At 44.8% G+C, this 12,282-nt stretch overlaps 2 protein-coding genes across 2 annotated transcripts in view; one reads left to right on the forward strand and one right to left on the reverse strand.

Moving 5' to 3' along the window:
- Positions 1-208: 208 nt before the first annotated feature.
- On the reverse strand, positions 209-3,790 carry skida1 (SKI/DACH domain containing 1). Its single transcript, XM_080489800.1, has one exon. It carries the CDS (start codon positions 2,966-2,968, stop codon positions 497-499), a length of 2,472 nt encoding a protein of 823 aa, XP_080345926.1. The 5' UTR covers positions 2,969-3,790; the 3' UTR covers positions 209-496.
- A 7,387-nt stretch (positions 3,791-11,177) lies between these two features.
- mllt10 (MLLT10 histone lysine methyltransferase DOT1L cofactor) overlaps positions 11,178-12,282 on the forward strand; it is a 49,569-nt gene continuing 48,464 nt past the window's right edge. The window contains 2 exon segments of the mRNA XM_080489762.1: positions 11,178-11,362; positions 11,364-11,476. Coding sequence (XP_080345888.1) covers positions 11,331-11,362; positions 11,364-11,476 — 145 coding nt within the window. The 5' untranslated portion in view covers positions 11,178-11,330.

Below are 12,282 nucleotides of genomic sequence, written 5' to 3' on the forward strand. Positions count from 1 at the left end.
TTTTTAAACCTTCTTTCCTTCTTTTTTTTTTCCAGACAAAAGCACAAAACCTCCGAAACCCTGGCACCATACAATCCAACAGGTCGAGCATATAATAGAAAGCGAATAAGAAAAAAACAATCGAGTTCAGAAGGAAGTCAAGTGAACACAATGCTGAGAACCTCACATATTGCTTAGGATCGATAGCTTATGTTAAGAACACAAGTATATCCATGAGCGGTGTCTCACAGTCCTGTGGGCGGTTTTTTTGTTTTTGTTTTTTTTTGCAGACACTTCAAAAGGAGATCCTGCACGTTTCCGTCGATCAAACTTCAAAAACAAAGCGGAATGTAAATCCATTTTCAGTCTTTTTCAAAAAAAAATGAAAATAAGCGAGAGGAGAAACAAAAGTTGCGAGAGATTTTGGTGCGATCGTGATGAGACTCTGGCTGAACACGCTGGAGGCTTTTGTTTTTTTGAGTTTTTTTTTTTTTTTTTTTTCTGCGTTAAACCCGGCTCAGTATTTCCTCGTTCTGTGAGCGTGTGGGGGAGGGAGAATGTGGCCGCCTGGCTGCCACCTCCACACGGGGTGGGACGGAGGGGGAGGCCCGGGGCCCCTCAGCGAGTTCAGGGAGTAAGCGGGGCATAGATCCCCGTCGCTGCCAACAACCAGCGACGGCGGCGACGGGAAATTTGCCATCAGGCTGAAAGGCGTTTTTGCAGGTGATGCTACAGTACTACTGGCGTTGCTGCGTTTGCGTCTGCTCGGTAAATCCTCGGTGGATGCCTCCTCAACGCCCGCCAGACGTGGGGACGAAGAGGAGGACGATGAGGAGGACGAGGAGGAGGAGGAGGAGGAGGAGGAGAAGGAGGAGGAGGAGAAAGAAGAGGAAGAGGCAGACTTGGTGATCTTGGGCACGAGTTGTTTTGATTGCAACCTGGAAAGTCGAGTTTTTTTATTTCCCTGAACCGGAGCCCTGCAGATTTTATTCTCGTGCCCCCCCTCCATGGTGCCCGGGGTGTCCCGGCTGCTCCTGCATTCCTGAGAACTACTGGGGGACCCGGGGCCCACATCAGGGCTCTTCTCTGTGGCTTTAATCCCACTGTTGAAAAAGTCCCCTTGCTTGATGAGACCACTGGGATAGTCTCCATTGCTACTCTCTGTCTTATCTCCTTTACATTTGACGGAACTGCCCCGGCTCTGGTATTCATATTCATCACAGCTCTCCTCCACTTTTATCTTCACATTGTAGAGGTTGAAAGGTGGTGTCCGGGCTCTCCTGTCCGGGTGGGGGCTGGCAGTGACACAGGGCTCCTCCAACTCCGTCTTGATTTTTTTGACCGGGGTGGGCAGTTTTAGACTGAAAGCTTTCACCTCTTTCTTGTCCACACATTTTTGGAGCTTGGTGTCATTGTATTGGTCAGACTGTGTGACCAGATGCCCCGGTGTTCTGCGTGGGGGGTGAAAAGCCTTACTCCGGTTGTGTCCCGGCGAGGCCCCCCTCCCATCCACAGAGTCACTCTTGTTTGGATCAGCCTCACATGTAGTTTCCCTTCTGCATTCACTTAAAATACTTTCCCCATGAGCAGATGAGTACAATTTTGGTGGATGCAAGGGTCCCAAGTCCTTCCTAGTTTCACTGCATAAAAAGTCACATTTTGCACGTTTGTCCAGTTTACTGTCTCCCAGCATCCTGTGCTGTTTTTCTTGTTGCTGCTGGTGGGTGTAGTGAAACGTGGGCTGCAGGACCAAAGGTGCTTTAGTGTTGAGGCTTTTGGCAAAGGAGCCGACCCGCGCCCGTCGGAACCGTATGCTCTGGACCGAAACACGGCTGGAAACCGAGCTGGAGTCAGACTGAGAGGAGCTGTCCTCCTCCTCCGAGCTGACCTCTGAACTATCCGACTGCGTCTCATCTTCATCCTCTCCCCCCTCTTCCTCGTCGGAACTCCCGGAGTTGCTGCTGGTGGAAAACCCAGACCCGAAATCCGAGTCGGGGTACGCCCGGTCGGAGTAGGTGCTGGACTCGGTGTCGCTGCTGTAACTCTCCGGGAAACTCGGCTCGTGATGGTGGTGGTGGTGATGATGATGATGCTGGTGGTGGTGATGATGGTGAGGACGCGGGTCGATGTAGAAATCCGTCCCCAGGTGGAATCCACCGAAAGAAGTCCCGTGACTGCCGGACGACTTGGGCTGCACGAGCAGCACCGGTGGTGCGTGTTGCGCGTGCCTGCCCCGGCCCCCCTCGCGCCTCCTCTTCCTTTTGTGAAGGAGGTCGCCGGCTGAGCGCGAGAGCCTGGGCTGAGCAGCTATGGCGGACTGAAGCGCCACCGGCTGCCGGCTCACTGCGCTCCGGACAAACGAGTGCCTTTGGCTCAAAGTCACGCGGCTCCCTGTTATTTTAGCTGTTTCATAGTTTTTAAAATGTCTGTGACTGGACTTGGTCGCCGAGCGGTAATCCCGTGCGCTGGTTTTGTGATAAAACTGAGGTAGTTTGGAGTCGGTTACGCATGGAGTCAGCTCTCTGGCCGTGCTCGTTTTGCTGTGAACTGTCAGAGTCTCCGGAACACCGTGCAAACTAAACCAAACTTTTTCCTTCCACAGCTCAGCGTCAGTACGGAGGAGCCCGGACGACGCGTCCTGCTCCCCCGGGGGACACACAGCTTTCGCTTTCCTTTTGTTGGACTTCAACACCCGCTCCGTCTTGCAGGAGATATACAGAGCTTCCACATCCTCCCGCGATATGAGCGTGCATTTAGCGGCGTGGAAAGCTATAGTGTTTATTGCTTTGAGCTTCCGCAGCTCCTCCAGGTCGCAGTGGTGCTTCTTTACCTTCAGGTGATCCATGCGCTTGTGCACCGTGGTCCGAGGGATGTTCTTCAGCAGGTCGGTGAAGACCTGAGACAAAGCAAACATTTGCTTGCCTTTGATGAGCAGGTATCCCAGTCTCACTCCTTGCATTTCCTCAAAGCCACACTCCAGGTCTCCCATGTTTCATGTATCCGCTACAATGCATTAATCCATGTAGTCACTTTCTGTATGCTATGGATTTACCATTAAGTGGCACGGGGTCGTGGGCTCAAGGCATCCTGCTCATACCTTTAATCCATCCACACTGAGCTGCTGCGTCATGAAAATGCAAACTTTGACATGCGGAGTTAAATGGAGCAGCCCCTGTCTGAAAGGTTGAATGAGCCCACAGCATCCACTCCTCGCCTCTTGCCCCGGTCCGGCATGGTGGAGGAATGCGACGGATGCGTCCACCAAGCGGGGGCTGCTGCTACCTGCCTCTGCCGACTCCACTCCCCTCTGGTCGGCAGCAGGACGAGGGGTAGGTGTACACCACTGCCTCAGTCAGAAGGATAAAATAGCAAGAAGAGAGAGGGAGAGAGAGAGAGGGAGAGAGAGAGAGAGAGGAGAGGGAGTGAGAGGGTGTTGTGAGGGTGGGGGGAAGAAAGAGAGAGAGAGAGAGAGAGAGAGGGAATCAGAGACGGAGAGAAACAGAATAAGAGCTAAAATGCAGCTGCTATTCTGGCTGCTGGTTGAGCCACAAATAAAATGACAGAGAAGGGAGGTGGGCCGGTCTGCAGACACCTTCATCAATTAATGCCCAAGAAGTCGACGCCCATTGGGCGCTGCTGACAGGTGATGCAATAAAAATGGATATTCCATCCCCACCCCTTCTTATACCCTTCCATTACAACAAACGATTGTGCTCACCGTCACATGTCGTTTAAGTAAATAACGCAGCTATGTCAAGTTCATATTTCAACAGATGAATAAAGAGCTGCGGAAAATCCATGAATCTAGAGATCGTGCAGAATGAGTATAGCCTGAGTCTGCAAATTATCAAAATCCTGGTGCGTATTGTGCTTTTCCCCTTCGATTTCTATCAAAATGCATGCGACATTAGACTTGCAGCTAATGCCATCGATTGCATGTAGGTAAAATGACTCCACTCTCCGGACATTTTAGTTTAAGTGAAGTCTGTTAACGCAGCGCTGCTTAAACAAAGACATTCGCTTTTCACACTTTGGAAAACTGCTTTTCCACATACAGACTGCTGCCCTGTCCAAAGATCAAACTCTCCTGCTTCAGCTGAATCTGGTCTTTTATTCTTATGGTGTTTTCGTCTGTGGTTCTAGGTTATACACTGACCTACTTATTTGTCGAGATCATGATTGTATTCACCCGTTTGGCTATATCGTAAATAAATTTGGATAAATATTGTTTCACTCTATTATTTTCATTTACATTTAATTTGCATCGTGTGTGTGTGTGTGTGTGTGTGTGTGTGTGTGTGTGTGTGTGTGTGTGTGTGTGTGTGTGTGTGTGTGTGTGTGTGTGTGTGTGTGTGTGTGTGTGTGTGTGTGTGTGTGTGTGTGTGTGTGTGTGTGTGTGTGTAAAAATAACAATGAAATAGTGAGTCAATTAAGAGAGGTTGACCCGAAACAAGAAAATTCCAGTCAAATTTCTCTCGTATTTTACACTTTGGTGGGAGTGAGCGCAGAATACAAAAGTGCACCGTCAGGGTTGCTTTTCCTTTAGACAATCTACATGTTAGCGACTGTGGCCGCTTTTAAATATACAATTAAATTTCCAAAAATAAATCCAGCAGTGATTACATTTCAATACATTTTGCATATAATATAATAGAATATGCTTTAACAATTGAATACGACCTTCCATCAACAAGTAGCTTCTTAGGAGAATAAGAACGTGAACTGTTATGGGATTACTGAACATAGCAAACACCTTAAAGCCGATTTTAGTTCAAGGAATGCTTTTTGTGTCTGTTGTCACATTTTGTCTTTGCGCGCGTGCCTTGCTTGAGTGTACACAAGCGTAGACGTTTAAGGAACATAAATGCGTGAGTTTACCACGTTGCGCGCACATACATAAACACGATAAGCACACACGCTCTCCGCTCTCTCTCTCTCTCTCTCTCTCTCTCTCTCTGACACACACACACACAGTCATGGACGCACGCGCGCACACCCGCACGCTGACACGCGCTCACAAGCTGAGGAAACATGGCTGAAGCCACCCCCTACAAGCTGTCTAAATAATGTGACTGCGTGCTATATTGTAGTGTAATTGTTTGGAGAACCTACAGTAGGTTGTTTTGGATTGACTATTGTATTCGCCCCTCGTCACATTTCCCCGACTTTCGGCGCGCTTTCTTCCGTTATTGCTATGTATAAAACATGCGAATCCCTCGTGGCACGTTTGCAGCATGTGAGCGATGGGGTCAAACTCAAGCCTGGGCAAGCTCATCTCCACAACGTTCAGCCTTTTTGCTTATTTCCATGTTGATCACTGTGTGCCAAACAGTTTCGATGTTATTCGTCGGCGTTACATCAAAACAGCATGTCACATATGTAGGCGGTGTTTTTAGATATATATAGTTAAATGCACATCTAAACACCACGTCTGCTTTATTCACATAATTTTGAACCGGAAAGCCCGAAAATAGTCTTAACAGACCTGCAGGCGAATGGCCTACATGTGGTGCGTAAAATGACTGGCATACGCGCTTGGTCATATGATCATACCTTTCAAAAAGCTTATATATGCATCACGGCGTAATGAAAAATATTTAATTCATTGTATGATCAGATGTCCTTATATTAGTCATGCATATGTTGCGTTGTTAAAAATAAAGAAAAAGTTGTGTTATCGTAGTGTGAAAAACAGTTTTACGCACGGCATAAGCTGCTTGGGGATTGTGCCCAAATACACCTTGAAAGATCACTCCTTGTGTGTTGTTTGCGCCACTGAATACGTGCCATATAGTAAGGGTGTCTATTCTGTCCAGCTCCGTTACAGCTCCGTGACCTGCTGTCTCACCGACATAAATCTGCTCTATGAGGGACCTGCACGCCGAGTTTTTTTTTGCTCTGTTTGCAGCAAAACTTGCTTTCACGTGCGAATTCCGTATGACAGCATTAACACATGGAGCACGCGGAGTTTCACTGATGCAAAGGGTGGAGGAGGAGGGGGCAGTTCGGAGAGGTCCGAATTCCCAGGAAAATGACATACAAAGACACTGTGCTGCGTTTGGCCTGGGGAATCCATTGAGGAACACAGACATCCCAGTACATGATTTACCATGTCTGCGTTCCAGGTTTTCTTTTTGTTGATTAATATCTACAGGTGTAAACACAGAGCAGGTTGTTCCCTTGCATTGCATATAATGTGGAGTTCTCACATGCCAGACTTAAAACTATGTATGGGCTGCAAAACCATGTGTGCACTTAGCTTTGCGTAAGTGTTAGAGTTATGAAGTAACACATTAAACTTAGTGGTACATCTTCATAAAACAGCACACAAGGCCAAGCGATGATTTCATTGTAAGTAAGCAGCCATTAATATTAATATTTTGAATAAATCTTACAGCATGCAGCTTTTCATAGCATGTAATCTGTTTTTACGAACTAAATAAAAACGTAATTTATAATTTGTAGTTTCCATCTACTTTCTCAATTCTTGTAATGTGTCTTACCAACACATCTGCCTCTGCACTTCCTCTTCCTCAGGTGCTGCAGATATGACAATTACCCAATACGGACTTCACACTCATGTCAAGGTCTCAGCTGTGGGCCAACTGTAGAATACTAGAACAATTGCATATAATTCCAATAATGAATGGGAAGAAGAAGAAAAAATAACCGTGTGCATATATACGTGGTTGAGAATTAAGCGGAGATCTTTTATTATTCGCCAGATGCCACACGGGGAAGTATTTGTATTTCCCCTTTTCACTGCCCCCTGAATACAGGCTGCATAAACAGAGGAGGAAACAGGACGCTGCGTCCAGATGAGCGACGTAAAGTGCATGTGTGGTTTAATGCTATGCTGCACGCACGCACGCACACACACACACACACACACACACACACACACACACACACACACACACAACGTTTTTATCACGAGTCCTCTTTTTGCGCATATATATATATATATATATATATATATATATATCAATGTAGTTCACTCTAATTATATTTACAAAATAGGGGGAAATCCATTGTTTTTGTTGAAGCACGTCCATAAAGTGCCATATCCGCGCAATTTCTTCATTTGTTAACTTCTACATTTTTACAAGCATACCTGGCCAGTAAAACACATGTGTTGTGGGGCATGCTTCCGGGTTTCTTTTTAACGCTCATCTAAAAAGAAAAAAAAAAAAACAGGCCCGTCTTACTCCTGTAGCTCGAAGTCATTTGTTGTGCATTGAGTTTTATGGAGACACTTGGTCAATGAGGCGCAGGCACTTGTAAGAGCATAGACTTTTTATGACAGCATCCCACTGCCCCATGCAGAAACAATGAATTCCTCTCCACCCCCCACCACCCTTGGAGAATGTGATTTTACATGCAATCCGAGCCTGAAGTATGTGCGGACAGTGGTGGGGGGAGGGCTCTCTTCACCTTTCACCCTGCCCTTGTTGGGACTGTTTGTATTTTTCTCCTGGGCCCCTGTGCTACTCATCAGTGACTTTTAGGAGGAGGCCATAGGTACACACAGATGGGTGTGAACATGATGAAACTGGAAAAGCAGTGATATAATGCGGAGGATTTGTGTGAGTGTGCTTTTCAACATTGGACATAAAGTTCTGCAATAACTGTATCACTATTAGATGACACAAGTAGTTTATGAGTCTCCAACTTAGATTTAGCCAATGAAAAACAAAAAAGAGCAAAATTTTGGCTGTTCCAACAACAAACCCTGAATATTAATACTTTTCTTTCACAAGAGCTAGAATACATTAAAAATATTATTAAAAAAAAAAAAAAAAAAGAAACTACACCCTAAAAAACATCCATACAGCTGGCAAGTAATGTCTAAAATTTTCAGAAAAGTGCACTAATTGGGGCATATATGTAGAAAAATTCCCTGTAAATGAATAAAAAGACACATGTTGGAAAAATGTAATTCTTGATAACACACCATTTAGGAAATCAGGATGGCTCTAAGATGTTTTGTAGGCACACATTGAGACATGCCTCTGGGTTTGTGAAAAAGGAATATTCAAGCCAGTCAGTATTTAAGCAGTACTGTCTGGGTTAAATACATATTGCTTAAAACGCTTTCCGCAGTGTACACAGTGTTAGGCAGGTTATTTTGTTTTATTGAAGGCTACAGGTCAAGGATCATTCGGAGTTGACGCCAATGAAATACCTTCACCACTTGCTATACATTGATTCCAAAATAATTACATGACATCTGTTACAAAATACAACTGTTTCAAAATAAAAGTCCAATCAGTAGTCATTTGTTGAAGCTTATAAGCTCAGTCTATGAAAACATTTCTCACAGAATACACACGCACACGCACACACACACACACACACACACACACACACACACACACACACACACACACACACACACACACACACACACACACACACACACACACACACACACACACACACACACACACACAGTTTAAGAAGATGGGTGTTGGCAGGCAATCTGCAGGACAACAGTAAACAATGACTGCCAGGCAGGGAAACAGGTCTACATATGCATTTGAAGCGCATACACACAATGCCAGTGCAGATGGAGCATGCCGTTGTGTGACTGTGGGGGCAGTTTGTCATGTGTTGTCATTCCTACCTTTTTCTCCTCATGGGGAGAACACATTAAACTTCACCCGGCTAATATAAACATGAACAAAACCCAAAAGGTTGTCTGACTTTTAAATTCAAAGTGTTGTGAAGTACTCCTTCAAACACATAACTGTGGAAAAGAAAAAGACAAGACAATATGGGAGAAGATCAGATAAAATTTGTGTTTATTGAATGAAAGTGTTATTTATGTACTGGTGGCCATTTTATATACATGCACTGTGCAAAACTATCGATCTCTTAAGCATGGTGCGTAAATATTTTGTTCCCTTCAGCTTTCGTTCTCAAATCCACATGTGCTGCTGTGCTTGCCATAATATAGAATCATTAATTAACATAAGCAGCCTTTGTAAAAACACATTTATAAAAAAAGAAAAAATCCCTCTCAACTTTGCAATATGAGGGTACACATTTGAGAGAGCGAGTTAAATCTTTGCATTTTGTTTCTCAAAATTTCAATAAAAGAAAAGGCTTCAGACTACACAACATGATTTTTTTTTCTGTAATAATGCTGCTGTAGAGTTACAAAACCTTGTAAATCCCTCAGTAGGCATCTTGTATGAACCAAAAGACTAACATAAAGCATCTGAGAAGTGAGCTTGGTTGTCATCATAGAATGCCTTAAATTACATAAAAGCTTTGAGGGCTATATGTACTTTGAGGTCACCGGTACGCATCGGGAGCACACAGTGTCACTGCAATTCTTTTTTCACAGAGAAAACTCCTCTCTGTCAACCTGAAAAACATTAAACATGATTCGTGCCGACTTTGACTTAATCAAGTGCAAGTTGTAAAAATCATTTGCCATTTTCAGTAGCTATACAGGCCCCTCCACAACTGCGGCCCCCTCCTTCGCCTCCCTTTGTTCTCTCTAGCTCTAATAGGTTTTCCCCTGCTACACACAATTCACTTTTTTTTTTTTTTCCTTTTCCCCAGCCCCTCACCCCCTTTTAGTGCAGTGCCCAGTGTCGACTGGAGCATTTGAGCAATTTGAAATTAAAGCAAACAATGGGCAGGCACTCCCAGGGACCTCTCGCTCACCATATTACACGGAGGACGCTCGTGTGCTCTTGTGCATTATTGGCAAGTCATTACGTTTCTCTGGAAACCGAGAGCAGGAGCTTGCTCGGAGGAATCGGTGATGCAAGCAACAGCTGAGTGCTTGGAATAGCTTGTGTGTGTGTGTGTGTTCTGGAGCATCCTTGGCAACTGCATGGGGAGCTGTCAAAACAAACTATGACAGGCTGATATGCTGCTTGATGTGGACTTCCTTCAGGCCAATTGTTTTAAAGATAAAGTAAGTAGCCTTATAGCTTCATTCATATGCCACTATTCACAATCACAGCCAAATAGGATGACTGCTGAAATAACACATTTTCACAACTTTCAGGATTTAACTTTTTAGTGGCAAATTCATACCAAAACTGTTGCTTGTCCTGGGATGTACGTATATAGACAATGATTCAAACTAAATTGCTCTAAAAAGCAAATACAGTGGGCTGCCTCTGGTTTGAAAGAAGTAAATAATTTGGTATTTATAGACGCGGTAAAACAATACAAATTAATTATGGTGTATTACAAGTGTATCTTTCTACCACTAATACCAGGCTGCAGATAGAGCTGTGGAAAAGTAGTAAAGTACTTGATAATGCACACATCCCTCCTTATGAAATTGAACAGAACAAAACTTTAACATTGTGAAGCAAAGTCAAAAACTCTGCATTGGAAACCATGTGTCAACACATGTGTTCACACATTATTTACCCTGTCAGAACACATATGATTTCAGAAATGTTTTAAGCATTTAGAAGCTCCTAGTTGGGAGCACATGACTTTAAACAGAGTAATCTGGCAAGGAATATTTGCACAGAACTATTTACTATTAAATGTGTCAGTACTGATATTTCTATCAGTACATTTTATTAGTAAATTATTTACTCAGTGTGGGTATGTTTCTCTTCTTTATGTATATTTTCAAACATAGAAAGAAAATCTATTCTTAAAAGTGGATGACAAACTAAGGTGTTCTCTCAAAAGAAGCACTTTATTTAATTCAAGTGTTGTCTTTTTTCAGTCGTGTTAGACGTATGTTAATAACAATCAAATCTAGTTAATGCACTTTGAATAATCCCAAAGATTTTATTTTATGTTTTTGAAAAGCTTTGCATTTAGCGCAGCTTTGCTCTGGTCAAATCTCATCCTAATCCACTCTGCAGATCAAGTATTACAGGCCTGGTTGTAAACAAATCCCAGACTCACATCTGTCCAGTAAACAAAGTGTTTTTTTTAACGGGTGCAGTTGGACATAGCATGCCAAACATTCTTATACTTCTTTGCTGCCTCCATGTCTTTAGCGCGCTGCAGAGAATCTAGCCGATTGAGTAAAGTCGAGCTGATGCAAACTTTCAAACCATGTGGAACCAAAATGGAACGTCGCCACGTGCCGTCCAATCAGATTCCCCCCTGGCCTCTCCGTGCGTCATTACGCACTTCCGGTCCTCCGCGAAGTTTCCCCCTCTTCTCACCATCGCGCCGTGACGGCGATGTTTTGGTGAAAAAAAATACGGCGTCGAAAAGGGACGTAAACACGTTTACAACATGTCATTTCGACCGAGCGGGACTTAAAGCGGCGTGGCTGTGGAGCGAGGGTTCGTCTGCGGTGAAGGTTTCGGCCTCTCTTCACGTATTCCTCCGCATGTCCGCTTTCTTCGTACATGGTCTCCGGCAAGCGTTGTCTGGCGGCGGACGAACATGAAGGAGATGATCGGCGGTTGCTGCGTGTGCTCAGACGAGCGTGGCTGGGCCGAAAACCCGCTGGTGTACTGCGACGGACACGGCTGCAACGTCGCCGTGCATCAAGGTAAGCTGCGCCGCGAGCCGCGGCTACGAGTTAGCCGTTAGCTCACGGGGCTAGTTAGCGTTATCTCGCTGGAAGGTTATGGAGCCTCCTCCTCCTCCGCTTGCCCTCGCCAAGGCCAGGCCGAGGTCAGGCTCCACACATGCAAAGGCGCAGCTTTCATTTGGTCCGCGTGCTTCTCCCCTAAATGATAGTTGACAGCGGCTTTATGTTCAAATCTCTCCGCGCGCCGTGCCATTTTTCGCTTGTCAGATGCTGTCATGTGAGTTACAGTGAGTAGAGTCACCTCATGTCACAACGTGGATTAAAGTGGGACGCTCCGGATCGACAACTTTGACAAATACGAGCTGACTTTATTATGAGACGAGCGTGTGTATAAAGCACTTATTTATACAGCTAAAACTGTAGACGGAACTGTGTGGGACCTTTGCTAAACGTGCTTCCCTCACAACAACACAGTTCACCCAGGATGACTCGTACTGACGCTCAGTGTTTACATGTTCAAGAGCAGGTCATGTGTCCATTTGGCAAAACCGAAGCAGACGAGCTATTTGAAATGTCAGCAACTTTTAACTCATGCTGCTGCTGCTGCTGCTGCATGCCTTTATAATGGCACTTTAGCGCCATTTTTTTGTTTTTGTTTTCAAGTGTGTTAGTGTTCAGGATATTAATTACGTGATTTGGACGGGAGCATATCTGTAATGAACTTAGTGACTATGCAAGAGCCAAGCCATAGTGGTGCCAGTTTGATCTATGCCAGATGTTAGACTATTGTGCAGTCTTATTGCAAGTTGCATTGAAATGTGAGC

The sequence above is a fragment of the Lipophrys pholis genome (assembly GCF_963383615.2).
Source record: "Lipophrys pholis genome assembly, chromosome: 20".
Taxonomy (NCBI): Eukaryota; Metazoa; Chordata; class Actinopteri; order Blenniiformes; family Blenniidae; genus Lipophrys; species Lipophrys pholis.

What these genes read in the sequence shown, in the direction of transcription:
- skida1 (XM_080489800.1), bottom strand. Translation starts at nt 2,968, where the DNA reads ATGGGAGACCTGGAGTGTGGCTTTGAGGAAATGCAAGGAGTGAGACTG.